Source organism: Dama dama, chromosome 29 (genome assembly GCF_033118175.1).
Source record: "Dama dama isolate Ldn47 chromosome 29, ASM3311817v1, whole genome shotgun sequence".
Classification (NCBI taxonomy): Eukaryota; Metazoa; Chordata; class Mammalia; order Artiodactyla; family Cervidae; genus Dama; species Dama dama.
This window is the reverse complement of record NC_083709.1, coordinates 14,229,155-14,245,994: the sequence shown is the minus strand read 5'-3', so window position 1 is coordinate 14,245,994 and position 16,840 is coordinate 14,229,155. Positions and strand designations below refer to the sequence as shown.

Below are 16,840 nucleotides of genomic sequence, written 5' to 3'. Positions count from 1 at the left end.
GCATGATTCTATTTATAGAATATTCCGGAAAAGGCAAAAAGTTAGGGACAGAAGTCAGATCACTGCTGGATGAGGGCTAGAGGAAGGAGAGATTTTTTGCAAAGGGGACGTGGAGAACTTTGGGGGTGACTGAAATGTTTGATGTCTCAATTTTAGTGATGGTTACCTGATCCTACATATTTGTCAACAACTCCCTAATTTTTAAGTAGCCTTGAATCTCTGAAATTTTAAGAAAATCCTCGCACACTGTTGTATGGTTAACCTCAAATATCTCTGTGAATAAATTCTAGCATTCAATAACTCAGAGTTAGAGCAGCCAAATCACATTTTTCTATTTCATGTGAAATTACATATTATTCTATCACATTCACTGCACTATAGTTAAAATAAACTGGACACACATAATTATTTTTTCCCAATAAACTCAAGAAGACTCTTGAGAGTCCCTCGGACTGCAAAGAGATCAAACTAGTCAATCCTAAAGGAATTCAACCCTGAATATTCATTGGAAAGACTGATGTTGAAACTGAAGCTCCAGTATTTTGGCCACCTGATGTGAAGACCCTGCTCATTATAACAGACCCTGACACTGGGAAAGATTGAGGGAGGAAGAGAAGGGGACGATAGAGGATGATAGAGGATGAGATGGTTGGATGGCATCACCGACTCAAAGGACATGAGTCTGAGCAAACTCTGAGAGATAGTGAAGGACAGGGAAGCCTGGCGTGCTGCAGTCCATGAGGTCACAATGAGTCAGAATAGTGACTAAAGAGCAATAAAATAAACTCAAATTTGACTCACAAAATTTAATTATATTTACAATTTATATTTTCAAATTGTAATTCACTTGATCTGTTTATATTTTATCTCCTCATGATATGAATGGAAAAGGAAGGGGAATCAGAGGGATAACCATCAGAAGAAAAAGAAGTAACTGAATAATAGATCACAGTAAACCTGCCACCAATTTTAAATATCTTAAATACTCACTTAGAGAAATCAAGTTAGCACCCTGTTAGTAAACTGGGTACGTATAAACTCAAAATGACCATTTCTTGGTTCATCGTCACAGTCTAAATCAAGATATTTAACTCTTCAGTCATTATTATTCAATATAAATCCAGAAGGCAGGAATATTTAGACTTAAGAGTCTAACTGATAAAAGAAAAAGTACTCGAAATATATGGATATGGAGAATCTACCTTTCTTCTTGTATACAAAGTTTCAATCAACACTGTGCCCAGTTCATCCAGGGGAGGGGGAGGTCCTTTCCCTCCATAAATGGTCCCAGGCTCCTAGAGAAGTACCCAGCCTCTCTCCCACACATCCCCTCTAGAGAAGGAAAGTCACATGATCACTGAGTTAGAGCTATGGATCTTATGCTTGGCTCAGCTTCTGCTTCAGTTTTCTGCATGGGAACCCACTGTGGTGCACAGATCAGACATCTCTTTCTGCCCCTGAGGCCCTAAGCTCTACAACTGTCATCTGTGCTCAGTCGGGTCTGACTCTGTGCAACCCCACAGACTGTAGTCTGCCAGGCTCCTCTCTCCGAGGGATTATTCAGGCAAGAATACTGAAGTGGGTTGCCATGTCCTCCTCCAGGGGAATCTTCCTAACCCAGGGATCGAACCCAGGTCTCTTGCATTTCAGGCAGATTCTTTACCACTGAGACACCAGGGAAACTCACAATTTATTCTAGGGTTGTCAACAGTGTCAGTGACTGGAAGGCTGAATGCCTGTCCTTCTGAAATTTGGTATTAGGAATCGCACTTGTCCCAGGTCTAAACCACACCCACCAATAAAGCCAGTCAGTAATAAAGATAACAGTTTACTTGCAGACCATTTCTGGGACAGTCACTCCACTGGCTCTGAAATTATACAGTAAACACAGTTATGCTAGGAAGTCTGATACAAATGCAACACTGCTGAAAGAAATCACACTATGATACCATGACAAGAAGTTGTATAAATTCCTCTAAGTTTTCTCAAGAGATGAGATCTCTCAGAATTTTCTCTTAAAATCCAGTATCTTGCTTGTTATCAAAGGCATGAAGCCAAAACCTCCTTGGCATATAGGTTAAAGGAAAAGGGAAAGACACATTTCAGAGTAGAACTATATGTATGTGTGTGTGCTCAGTCGCTCAGTTATGTCTAACTCTTTGCAACCCCATGGAGCCTGCCAGTCTTCTCTGTCTGTGCGATTTTCCAGGCAAGAATACTGGAGTGGGTTGCCATGCCCTCCTCCAGGGAATATTCCCGACCTATGGATCAAATCCATGTCTCCTGCATTGGCAGGTGAATAATTTACTGCTAAGCCATCTGGAAGCGTCAGAGCAGAACTACTTGAATTCAAAAATATCCCATCTACTCAGGCACATTATAAGTGTACTATAATTAATGTGGATGTACATGGAATGTGTATCATGTACAGCAAGAAATGAAACCTCACATCAATGATGCGTTTACCTGAATTCTCTGCAAAATGAAGTGAAGTCACTCAGTCGTGTCCGACTCTTTGTGACCACATGGACTGTAGCCAACGAGGCTTCTCGGTCCATGGGATTTTCCAGGCATGAATACTGGAGTGGGTTGCCGTTTCCTTCTCCAGGGGATCTTCCCGACCCAGGGATCGAACCCAGGTCTCCCACATTGTAGGCAGACGCTTTACCATCTGAGCCACCAGGGAAGCCCGAATTCTCTGCAAAGCTGACCTCAACTCTCCTATTACACCTCCTGACTCTATATGTGTTCTCTGGTAGCTCAGATGGTAAGGAATCTGCCTGCAATGCAGGAGACCTGAGTTCGATCCCTGGGTCAGGAAGACTCCTGTAGAAATGGCAACCCACCCCAGTATTCTTGCCTGGGAAAATCCCATGGACAGAGGAGCCTACAGTACGTGGGGTCACAAGGAGTCAGACACAACTGAGCAAATAACATACTACGTGTCCTAATCTAATGTACTTCCTCTTCCCTCACATGTAATTTCTTGTTACATACATTAATGTTAGCATCATTTGGAAGACTTGCGGTAACTGCTAACACATGCATTCATATCCAGGGAGTAATATTTGCTTAAATATTCTTAAATTTTATCTTGCTAACAATTAACTCATGTATAAGTTTATCAGTTTCTTTCCTATGTAGGTCATCCTTCCATGATTGCCTTTTACCTTATTTTATATGTACTATGTACTCTAAATGTATGTGCTAGAGTCAACATAAGATGTTCTATATCATGTAAAGTTGTGACATCCCAATGGGTTACTGAATAAAAAGGAAGTGCACAATCAAAATACAGATGGCAATATGGTTGCAAGGGAGCAAGGACCGGGAGAAGGGATAGCTAGGGAATTGGGGATGGACATGGACACACTGCTTTATTTGAAATGGATAACCAAAAAGGATCTACTGTATCACATGGAACTCTGCTCAACATTATGTGGCATTCTAGATGGGAGAGGCATTTGGAGGGAATGTATACACGCATATGGCTGGGTCCCTCCACTATGCACCTGAAAATGTCAAACATTTGTTAATCTGCTATACTCCAATATATAGCAGATTATACTGCTATATCAGACAGGTGAAGGAAAACTAAAGTCTGTAAATACAGGTGGAGAAAAACAAAAGTCTGTAAAATGAAGCCAGGCCAGCCAGTGACTGCTATATGTCATGCAGAAGCTCTCATAGTAAAGTTCTTATGTACATTATATTAGATACAATGGGAAGATGCTCTAATGACAGGACAAACTCAGGTTTCTCTCAGATTGACCCCAAATACAGATCAAGAAACAACAGTTAGAACCAGACATGGGGAAAACAGACTGGTTTTAAATTGGAAAAGGAGTACATCAAGGCTATATATTGTCACCTTGCTTATTTAACTTATATGCAGAGTACATCATGTGAAATGCCAGGCTGGATGAAGCACAAGTTGGAATCAAGATTGACGGGAGAAATATCAATAACCTCAGGTATGCAGATGACATGACCTTTTTGGTGGAAAGCAAAGAGGAACCAAAGAGCCTCTTGATGGAGATGAAAGAGGAGAGTGAAAAAGCTGGCTTAATATTCAAAAAACAAAGATCATGGCATCTGGTGCCATCACTTCATGGCAAATAGATGGGGAAACAATGGAAACAGTGACAGACTTTATTTTTTTGGGCTCCAAATTTACTGCAGATGGTGACTGCAGCCATGAAATTAAAGATGCTTGCTCCTTGGAAGAAAGGGTATAACAAACCTAGACAGCGTATTAAAAAGCAGAGACATTACTTTGCCAACAAAGGTCCGTCCAGTCAAAGCTGTGGTTTTTCCAGTGGTCATGTATGGGTGTGAGAGTTGGACTATAAAGAAAGCTGAGCGCCAAAGAACTGATGCTTTTGAACTATGGTGAGCGAGAAGATTCTCGAGAGTCCCTTGGACAGCAAGGAGATCCAACCAGTCAATCCTAAAGGAAATCAGTCCTGAATATTCATTAGAAGGACTGACACTGCAACTGAAACTCCAATACTTTCACCACTTAATGCAAAGAACTGACTCACTGGAAAAGACCCTGATACTGAGAAAGATTGAAGGTGGGAGGAGAAGGGGATGACAGAGGATGAGATGGTTGGATGGCATCACTGACTTGATGGACATGAGTTTGAGCAAGTTCCAGGAGTTGATGATGGACAGGGAAGCCTGGCATGCTGCAGTCCATGGGGTCCCAAAGAGTCAGACAGGACTGAATGACTGAACTAAACTGATTACTGGCTCAATGAAACAATGATGCTAAAGAAGATATTGAGTTTTATGCTTGTGAAGAAGTAAATAACAGGACAAATAAAAGTGCTGTCTGGATTGGGATTTCTGTTATAATTCATGTTCTAAATATTCTCCACAGTAGACTAGATTTGTGCACTATGCATGTCACAACACATAGAATCATGAAATTTTTGAGAACATGAGCAGGAATAGAGCATAAGTATATACACAGAAAGTGATCTATAGTGTAGAACAGTGGATTGAGAACCACAGTGATGTGTTTTGGAATGAAGATCTAGTTCAATAAAATTGCAAGACAGTATTCCCTGATATTTTGCATTGCAAAATCCTAAAACACACAAAAAATAAACTGAGTAATTGGATAAACTCAGCCAGTAGTTGGAATTGGTTGACGGTAAATGCAAAGTTTCTTAGACTTGTTACATTTGACTAGAAAGGTTATACAGATTCTGCATTCTCTTCCATAGATTCTGTCCATACAAACAAGCTATGGTCCATTACCTATAGCTACGTTAAATTGAAAACACTGGAATCTGTGTCCAGCTGCTTTTACATTTTCAAGGATAGAGTTGCGTTGCATGCTCTTATTTTCTGTGTCTGTATTTTGAGAAGCATAGCCAAGGTCAAAAGCATAGGACTTTAAACAGTGGGATCCCGGTAAGACTTCATTTGGTTTCCAGTTTCCAGCGGGTGGTACCTTGACAAAAACCAAAGGCACCATCTCACCTACCTTCCTACCTCGGTGAGAGTCAGACCCGGGACTGACCAAGGAAATGACCACTCCTGGGATCTCACTCTTAACATTTGCCTGGCATTCTTCTCCAATCTTCTGTTAAGATTATTTGTTTTCCCTTTTTGTTATTATTTTACTAGGTCACTGTCCTATTAGACATTCAAGCCTCAGGAAATAAGAATACCGTTTCACACATGTTTTAGCTACATTCTTCATCCCTAACGTTTAAAAAATACCCTCCAATACTGTAAACTTAGTGGTTCTGATAAAATTTTCAAAATGTCTTGCTTTCCATTTTTCCATTTTCTTTTCCATTATTGCCTAGGAATGTCTCATCTCAAAAGGTAGTAGTTACCCTAGAAATATACTCTATGCAAAGAATGAGAATATCAACCTTCTTTTGACTTCAATGATTTTCTACATTGTTTCCATCTGCAAATCTTTCCACTTGCATAAACATAAAAAGACTGGAAGTGTGGGGGCGGGGGAGGAGGTGGATAGAAATTATGCTCTGAGGATATTATGCCAACAATGCAATTTAATGCATCTTTGATGGTGTGCAATTAGGTATTAAAATTTCTCATAAGTGGAAACATTCTTGGTCAGTAGAAATTACCGTAGATAATTTCAGGTGACAAGGGAATAATTTTGCTAGATAGAAGGCCTAGATAATACATAAAGCATTCAGTTTAGGGGAAAATTAATTTTTTCTTCACATGAATCCTTTGGTTAACCATATTAGAAAATGCAAATTCACATAAAACTGAAGGAGAAAACTGCTAAGTTTTTATATTTTAAAATAAAATATATAAAGACACATTATAGCAAAGCAACTAACAAACAGTTGGCCAAATCAGAATTCACTGATTTTTTTGTTCCTAAAGGGCTAACTGCTTTTGCACAAAGGTTTATTTAAGGTATGCTACTGGTTTAACATAGAGTCCTAGTCCTAAGTATGCCCTTAATCTTCTCTGATTTTCCTTCTTTCACATCAGTGTTTCTAAAGGAGGATGAAATGCTGAGGTCAATGTATTATGTTAGTTGGATAGATTTATCAAGTATGCAGGACACACCACCACTGCAAATTCTGATCACATTCATGTTCTTGGCATACTTTGGGTATTGCATATGCTAAAAAGAAGATTGTACCAAACTAGAAAAAGGGTACACTAAGCAAGGCCAAGATTAGCCAAGGGTGGCCAGAGAGAAGGCTCTCCTCCAACTGTAGGTAATAGTCTTCTTGTTTCCATTCAGACTCTAATGTTTAGCTTCATTTCAGTAAAAGCTGAATGCACTGTCAGCTGACAAGCCACAAGCAATTCCTAAGTGATGGGAGTAACCAACCATTCCCTTGAGATGATGGATGTGTTCACTTCAGGCATTTGCTATAGAAAATGTAACAGTAATGGCGCTGATAACGGCTGACATGGGGGTGCAGTCAGTCCACGGCGTGCACAGGCAGACTGTTCTAATAGCACTAGTCACTAAGAAAAACGTGCAAAGGCAAAGGTACAGATGTCATCTGAAAGCGTTTCCATTTAAGTGGAGATCATACCACCAACTTAATCAGGAAAATGGGTATTAAGCTTCTGAGCATCAAGAGTTAATCTTTTGGAATTTTAGAGGTTATTTCAGGTTAAATAAATAATACCTTAAGATTATGTTGGTTGTCTGTTTTATATATAGGAATGTATATAGCACCAACTCCTAATTTATCCCTCCACACCTTTTCCCCTTTGGTAACTATAAGTTTCATTAAGAAAAAGAATCTGAAAAATTGTATACAGATAGATAGATGCACATTTATAGATGTATAGCAATGTAATTCATCATATACATATATGTTAAACATCTGAAGCTATATGTGTATATATAGACCATTTGTTGTTCAGTCGCTGAGTCATGTCTGACTCTTTTTGGACCCCATGGATTGCAGCACATTAGGCTTCCCTGTCCTTCACTGTCTCCTGGAGTTTGCTCAGACTCAATTCCACTGAGTTGATGACATCACAGCAAAGTAATTCAGTCATATATACATATATATCTATACATCTGAAGCTAACACAACATTGTAAGTTATCTATACCTCAATGAAAACTGAAAAACTGAAACTGAAGTTGCTCAGTCATGTCTGACTCTTTGCGACCCCGTGGACCATAGCCCGCCAGGCTCCTCTGTTCATAGGATTCTCCAGGCAAGATTACTGGAGTGGGTTGCCATTTCCTTCTCCAGGAGATCTTCCTGACCCAGGGATTGAACCCAGATCTCCCGCATTGCAGGCAGATGCTTTAACCTCTGAGCCACCAGGGAAGCCCCTATACCTCAATAAACCCCCCCAAACCCAAAAGTATATATAAAATAATGGAATATAAATGGCTTCTATAAAATTAATAGGGTAAAGTTTTTAACTGTATAACTCACTGTTATATACACGAAACATAACGAATCAAAAGAGACAAGGGAACCAGCCTGCAGACAGGCGAGTGGACACTCACTTGGCGTGCCGGATATCTGGCAGGGACCTCTCTAGAGCGATGTTGTTGCTGACGAAAATATTGAAACCGTTTTCCCTGTAAGCTGAGTCATCATGGTCCTCCTCAGTGAGGGGGTAAGGTTTTCCATGTTCCCCTTTCCCTATAAGGAGAAAAGGAAAAGGGGTTAGTGTCTGCATAAAAACCACTTCCATTTCTAGAACAGATAATAGGATGTGAATGTGTTTCTTTAGTCTCTCTTGTTATTATGCTCCAGAGAACGCTCCAGCAGCAAGATTTTATCAAATGATTATTTTATTTCATTTAGAGAAATGAAACATACTCATAATAAAAAGTAAGCAACACAGAAGTCAAAAGTACAGTCTCACCTCTCAGCAAAAACCACAGCTAAGAGCTTAAACATTTCTATGCAGATATATATACTGATAATATACATACTGCCTTATAATTTGATTTTATCAAACATAATTGAATAAAAAAGGCATTACTTCATTTACTTCTGATGGTTGATATTATTCCACGACCTTCCAATTTATAGTATTTGATCAAAATATATTTCTACGTTATTTTTAACTTTCTATATTGTAAACAATCTTAATAAACATATTTGCTTGCTTAAGATTCCTAGGTTTGTATACTTGGAAAATAAAGTTGCCAGAATATCTTTAGAGCTAGTAGATAGTTTTCTAACATCCCCAGAAGCATTAAAGAATATTTTGAAATTTGAAATTTGCTGGTAAAAATACAGATTATTCAAACTTTAATTTCCCTTCTCTTGAGTAATAACAAAATTAATTTACATACATTTATCATTTGTATTTCTTACATTTTTAAATGGGTTTTCAGAGATTTTACAAGACAATCTGCATTTAAGAGCAATTTACATATTATGTTTGCTCAAGCTTTTTTAAGAAACTGTGCTGTAAATCTTTTCTAGGATTATTTCATTTAAATCTAAGGCTTCTGTCTTTTTGGTTCAGCCTGGAAGGAGCTTGGAAAGTTCCTTTCTGTCCTAACAGCAGATAAAAAGCTGAACAGACTCAACAACCCTTCATGGATGCAGAAGAGAGAAGTAGACATAGGACAGGCAAGATAGATGGGGGAAACAGGAGCCCAGGCTTACCAGAGCAAGAATTTATGAGCAGAAATGCTGGTAACCAGTTGTCCAGGGTAGGAAATCTGAACTGTAACTGACAAATTGCTGGAGGCTCAGAGCAGGCAAGTCTGAGAGGTAAAAAAGGTCTCCGAGGATTCAGTCATAGAGAGGCTCCAATTTTATTGTGACGTTTATCTCCAGGAGCTCAACAAAGCTCCCAGAGTAGATACCAGAGAAAAATTCTCTTGTGTTCTTGGCAGGAGGAGGATAGAAATTTTCAAATACGCCTTGTTCTTCCCATTAACAAGGCCTGCCCTTTAGGGAACCTAGTTAACCAGAGCCTACCTGCTCAGGTGTATCCTGTTGAGCTTAACAGACCTAAGAGAAGGGAATTCTTGACTTGAGCCCATGGTAACCATCCTGCACAACCAAAGGGGGGAGGGAAATCCTGAATGCCCTCCCACACATCTCTACATCACATCATGAAAGGCCTGTTTACAGCAGTTTCTTTTACCAAGTACATCATGTCCAAGGGAAAAAACAAACAAACAAAACAAAACAAACAAAAAAACCACAGGGCATGGCAAAAAGGCAAAAAGTCACAGTTTGAAGAAAGGATCAGAACTGAGTTTCTCGAGGTAAGAATACTGCATTGGTTTGACATTCCCTATTCCAGTGGACCATGTTTAATCAGAGATCAAAACAGTTAATCCTAAAGGAAAGAACCCTGAATATTCATTGGAAGGACTGATGCTGAAGCTGAAGCACCAATACTTTGGCCACCTGGGAAAAGTGATGACTTTGATGGGAAGAGATGACTCATTAGAAGGACATTGATGCTGGGAAAGATTGTAGGCAGGAGGAGAAGGAGGTGGCAGAGGATGAGATGGTTGGATGGCATCACCAACTCAATGGATATGAATTTGAGCAAACTCTGGGAGACAGAGGAGGACATGGAAGCCTGGAGTGCTGCGCAGTCCATGGGGTCGCAAAGAGTTGGATGCGACTCAGAGATGGAACAACAAGCATCAGAATGAGACACGGCAAGGATTGTGGAATGATCAGGCCAGTGTCGGGAGCCATTATGGGAGATCCCACTCATGACGAGATCATGAAGAAAATACCTGACACGCAAGGCCGTTCAGGATCCCATCCATGACGAGGTCATAAGGAAAAACCTGACACGCAAGGCCATTCAGGATACAAGGGACCCTCCAGGTTGGCCTCGGCCTCTACCCCACCCTGTGTCCTCCCCCTTTTCTGCTGTTGTTCTTGTTTGCCCTGCTGCAGATTCTTGTGTTGCCTGCCGAGAGCTCTCCTGCTCCTCTTTCACTGAATAAAGACCAACTTAAAATGCTAACTAATAAATCTCCTGGATGCTGGTACACTATGAAGGGGCCAGGGACGAAGGAGATGCTTCAATTCAAACCCTTTTGCTGGCATTCTGGCTTGTTTGATAAATATGTGCTCTCATTGCAAAAAACGCTCATGATTGTTCTAAACATCCCAAGCATAGTACGCTAACAAAAGAAACTATTAAGCATAGGTCCCTCCGTGGGGTGAGAAAAGCTCCATAAATAATAGTCACAAATGTGCCTAATAGAAAATACTTTAGATAGAGATTAGCTGGCGACTTCTTGCAGGTAGTTAACTTTTAGACTAAGAGCCTGTTTTGTGCCATATCTGTTGTTTTTGCAGTCCTTTGCATTTCTGTTCCATAATAATGTAATCTTATCTAGTTCCCATAGAAATGACACCTAATTAAAAAAAAAAAAAAAAGATTAACCACAAAAAAGACAGGGTTGGTTACTGAAGTTGCTTAAAGTTACACCAGGTGCAAGCCATAAATTGTCAACATGCCTGAAAGCCAAAAGATATTATACATAGAGATTAACCATAAAAAAGGCCCTAATAGGCACAGAGCCCTTTGAGGGTGAGGAAGCCCTATTAGAGAATACAAAAAATATTGTTTTAAAAATGGTTATTGGATCAATGTTTGATTGATGTTAATGTGCTAAGGTTGTGCAGTGGATACTATTGTTAATATAGTTGGAGATCTAGAAAAATAAGAGTTTAGCCCTAGAGTAAAAACAAGAAGATAATTGTTAATTTTAACCAGGAGCGCTAAACAGGGGATGCCTCACCAGAGCCGCAGAGTCTTTGTGTGCTAAACTTTTTAGATAACTTTAGCAGAGAACTTCTGCAAGAAGACTGACCTTTGTGTTAACAGGATTGAATTTCTATTATGTTGCAACCTGCTGTACCATGAGACTGCCACTTTTCTGTTTTCTGCTAAGCTCAAGGCCAAAAGATAATGTACAAACAATCTATGGGAAAAGACTCTCATAAACAAAAATATACAGAGGACACCTGGTTTCGTGAAGGACAAGCTGATATAATGTTAAACTAAGTCTGTGTGCTTATCTGCCCCTTAGAAATGTACCAACTTAGGGTATAAAGGCGATGGTAAAAAATAAAGTGACTGCCAGACTCTGCTGCACATCCCAGTCTGGTCTCTCTCTTTCTTTCTCTCTCTCTCTCTCATTCGCCAATGCCGTTCATCCTGAGGGTTCCCCTACATCCTGCTGGGGCTAGACCCCAACAGGCCCGCAGCTGAAAACAACTACGATTAATATGCTAAGGATCTAATGGATAAAGTAGACAGCATGCAAGAACAGATGGGCCATATAAACAGAGAGCTAGGAATTCTATGAAAGAACAAAACATAGCCGCTAGTGATTAAAAAAAAAAAAAAATCTTAGTAGAAATGATGAATGCTTTTGATGGATTCCTTGTAGACTGAGTACAGCTAAGGAAAGATCCTTTGAGCTAGAGGATTTAGCAATAGAAACATCAAAATCCAAACAGCAAACAGAACAAAAACTTAAGGAATAGAATATTCAAATACTGTGGTTTTACTACAAAAGGTGTAACATATACCTAATCGGAGGGCTTCCCAAGTGGCTCGGTGGTAAAGAACATGCCTACTCATGCAGGAGACATGGGAGACGCAGGTTTGATCCCTGGGTCGGCAAGATTCCTTGGAGGAGGAAATGACAACCCACTCCAGTATTCTTGCCTGGAGACTACAGCCCATGAGGTCGCAAAGACTCAGACACGACTGAGCAACTGATGGTGCACACGTGCACATACAATGTGAACAGGAGAGAGAGAATTAATACCTGATAATATCTGAAAAAGCAATGACAGAGAATTTCCCCAAATGAATATCAGACTCCAAACCACAGATCCCTGAAGATCAGGGTACACCTTGCAGGCCAATTACCAAAACACTACACTGAGGCATATCATTTTCAAAATAGAGAAAATCAAAGATAAAGAAAAAATCTTGAAAGAAAACAAGAGGAATAGCTTCTTACCTACAGAGGAACAAAAATAAAATTTTATACAACTTCTCTTCAGAGACTACAGAAGCAAGAAGAGAGTGAAGGTGAACTATTACATTGACAATTAAAGAATTGAGCAATAAAACCCCCTATCCACCTAGAACTCCATCCTCTGTGAAACCATCCTTCAAAAGTGAAGGAGAAATAAAGGCCATCTCAGACAAACAAAAATTGAAGAAATTTGTTGCTATTAGACCTGCCTTGTAAGAAACATTAAAAAGTTCTATAAGAAGGAAAATGATACAGGTTATAAACGTGGATCTACATGAAGCAAGAGCATTGAAGAAAGAATAAAGGAAGGTAAACTAAAATCTAAAGCCTTTTCATTTTTCTTATTCTTTTTTTTTTTTTTTTTTACTAGTTGGAGGCTAATTACTTCACAACATTTCAGTGGATTTTGTCATACATTGACATGAATCAGCCATGGAGTTACACGTATTTTTCTTGTTCTTAATTAATAGAAGTTGGTTCAAAGTAGAATATTAACAATGTAATAGATTATATATGTTTATATATTATATTATTTCTGTGTTCATTATATAGACACACATACGCTTATAAAAAGTGGAACAGAGGACAGCAATGATACAAGACATAGGAAGGAATTAATAATTAGGATCATTTTATTATTTTAAGATATAACACTCCACTTAAAATGCTGTAGTTTTATTTATAAGTGGAGTTGCATTAGCTGTAAATGTGCTGCAAACTCTAGGACAACCACTAAAAAAAGTTACAAAGAAGCATAGCTGTCTGAGTCTATGCTATCTCAATTTTAAATTGATAGAGAAACAAGAAACTGTCAAGGGAGTTAACAACACTGCACTTTGTGTATATGAAATTGATATTTAAATAACACTTTTCTCCATTGCTGTTTTTAAACAATGTTCAGTTCAGTTCATTTCATTTCAGTTGCTCAGTTGTGTCTGACTCTACATGACCACATGGACTGCAGCATGCCAGGCCTCCCTGTCCATAACAAACTCCTGGAGTTTACTCAAACTCATGTCCACTGAGTCAGTGATGCCATCCAACCATGTCATCCTCTGTCATCCCCTTCTCCTCCTGCCTTCAATCTTTCCCAGCATCAGGGTCTTTTCCAATGAATCAGTTCTTTGCATCAGGTGGTCAAAGTATTGGAATTTCAGCTTCAGCATCAGTCCTTCCAATGAATATTCAGGACAGATTTCCTTTAGGATTGACCGGTTGAATCTCCTTGCTGTCCAAGGGACTCTCAAGAGTCTTTTCCAGCACCACAGTTCAAAAATAAGTAGCTAGAATATACCAGTATCAATATGTTCTTGTGATCACTTCAGCCCAAGAAAGCTGTGTAGTATTTTAAAAATTATAAAAAGTATTATGATGATTCATTTGGCAAAAAGAGTTGGACAGAAGGGTTTTCCTATGTATCAAAACTTGTTTATAACTTTGCCATCTATGTACCTAGGGAAAAAGTAAATAAATTTCTTTAGTTGAAAAAAAGAAGCGTAACTTGTATACTAAGAAGTGGAGAAAAATGATATAAAATACTCAGTTCAAAGCAAAAAGACAGAGAAGTATAAGACAAACAATGAACAAGGATGATAAACAGAAAACAGCAATGAGTAAGGTAGAGATTAATCAAAACTATATCAGCAATCACTTTGAATGTCAATGGCTTAATACATCAATTACAAGTGATTGTCAGAATGGATCAAGATAAATCTAAGATTTTTTTCCATCCAGATTATTTTACTTTTTTACATAGTTTCTTATTTACATTTATAGATAAGCTAAGTACTACTGTACTATTATTTTAAAAATTCATTCATGAATTCTTTTTGTTTTGTTTTGTTTTATTCATTAACATTTTTGAACCATCTGGAACTTGTTCTGGTGTGAAATGTGAATAAAACATCACTTTATCATTAAACAAGTGGCTAGGTGTTATAGAATTGACATTTAATGAATACTTTGTCATTTTCTTTCTTGCTTTAAAATGCCATGTACAAAAGTAAAAATAGAATTGCCATATGACCTAGCAATCCCACTTCTGGCCATAGATCTGAAAAGAGAAAAACTCTAATTTGAAAAGATAGGCTTCCCTATGTTCGTGGCAACACTACTTACAATAGTCAAGATATGGAAAGAACCTAAATGCCCATTGACAGATGAATGGATAAAGACACAGTACACATATACAATGGAATAATACTCACCCATAAAAAGAACAAAATAGTGCCATTTACAGAGACACCAATGGGCCTAGAGACTGTCATACAGAGTGAAAAATCAGAAAGACCAAAAAAAAAAAAAGGTCTATTAACACATGTATGTGGAACCTAGAAAATGATGGTGTAAATGATGCTATCTGCAAAGCAGAAGTAAAGACACAGATGTAGCAAAGAACTCTATGGACAGTGAGAGGGGAAGGGTGGGGGCTGAGCTGGGAGACTGGGATTGGCATATACACACTACTGGCACGGTGTATAGAATAGATGACTAATGAGAACCCCCTGCACCCACAGCACAGGGGACACGCGCTCTGTGTGGCCTGAGTGGGGAGGACAAAGGGAGGGGGACACGCTCACCAACAGCTGACTCATTCTGCTGTGCTGTGGGCACAAGACAGTATTATAAAGCAACTGAGCGCCAGTAAGAAGTCATTAAAAATCTATAGAATCAAGCCTTTGATCAAATTTAATTTTTTGGAGAGGTTTTTCATAATCAACGCATCTTAAACCATCATACAGAGAACTCCACACCCTCTCTATATCCCAAATCTGCCTTTACATATATATATATATATATATACATTTTTTTAAACTACATATAGCTTGCTATTCTATATTCATGTTTTTGCCTGTTAATCCGCAATCTTCCAATCCGGATAGAAGCTTCACGAAAGTAGGGCCTTTCTTCTGTGTCGCCAAATATCCCCAGGACCTGGAAGAGTGACTGCCATATAGCAGATAACCTAATAGACATTTTTTGAGCCTTATGAAAATAAAGAAGTGATAAGATTTGGGTTCATTGAGAGTGAAAGTGAAAGTGTTCGTCGCTCAGTCATATACGACTCTTTTTTTTTTTTTTTTTATTAGTTGGAGGCTAATTACTTCACAACATTTCAGTGGGTTTTGTCATACATTGATATGAATCAGCCATAGAGTTACACGTATTCCCCATCCCGATCCCCGCTCCACCTCCCTCTCCACCCGATTCCTCTGGGTCTTCCCAGTGCACCAGGCCCGAGCACTTGTCTCATGCATCCCACCTGGGCTGGTGATCTGTTTCACCATAGATAGTATACATGCTGTTCTTTCGAAACATCCCACCCTCACCTTCTCCCACAGAGTTCAAAAGTCTGTTCTGTACTTCTGTGTCTCTTTTTCTGTTTTGCATATAGGGTTATCGTTACCTTCTTTCTAAATTCCATATATATGTGTTAGTATGCTGTAATGTTTTTTTATCTTTCTGGCTTACTTCACTCTGTATAATGGGCTCCAGTTTCATCCATCTCATTAGAACTGATTCAAATGAATTCTTTTTAATGGCTGAGTAATATTCCATGGTGTATATGTACCACGAAGCTGTGGTATATACGACTCTTTTTGACCCCATGGACTGCACAGCCTACCAGGCCCCCCTGTGCATGGGGATTCCTAGGCAAGAATACTAGAGTGGATTGCCATTTCCTCCTCAAGGGGATCTTCCCAATCTAGGGATCGAACCCATGCCTCCTGCACTGCAGGCAGACTCTTTACCATCTGAGCCACCAGGGAAGAAATAAGAATATTCATGTATTTATTCAAAACCACATATTAAGCAACCACTTTGAGACAGGGGCTGGGGATTAAATGATGAACATCAGAGTTATTATCTATGATATCATGTTTAACAGAAAAATTTTTAAAAAGCAGATCATTGTGGTTAAAATAGAAGTGTGGTCATCTGTGAGTTCCTGGAGGGATGGACAATGTCTTGCTATGAGTCTAGAAGTCTTCGTACAGTACTGATCACGTGGCTCGACCCACGGCATTTCTGTGAGATGAATATATAGGGAGATGAATGAATGCACTTAATTCATTAATGCGTGAGGAATGTCTCTTAATAATATGGGACCTCTCAGCAGAGGTAAGGAAGGCAAAAGGTAAACAGGCAGAAGTGCCACAGGCGTGGTTCAGAGACCTGAGAGTATAAAGTGTGACTAGGAATTCCAGCTAAGGTTTGTTATGGCCGGAGTTGGAGGCATGGGTGGAAAGGTGGTGAATTGTTGGCTTTGAATTATTCTGAAAGTGGTAGAAGTCCTAATTAAAGTAGAGCGCAAGAAGTCAACAATCCTTACTGGAATCTCTAGGGTGACAGT

The 16,840-nt window shown here is 39.1% G+C and overlaps 1 protein-coding gene across 1 annotated transcript in view; it reads right to left on the bottom strand.

The window, feature by feature from the left end:
• GALNTL6 (polypeptide N-acetylgalactosaminyltransferase like 6) overlaps nucleotides 1-16,840 on the bottom strand; it is a 1,397,085-nt gene that overhangs the window by 815,883 nt on the left and 564,362 nt on the right. The window contains exon 3 of the mRNA XM_061132206.1: nucleotides 7,996-8,134. Within this exon, the coding sequence (XP_060988189.1) occupies nucleotides 7,996-8,134 (139 nt within the window). The remainder of the gene's footprint in view (nucleotides 1-7,995; nucleotides 8,135-16,840) is intronic.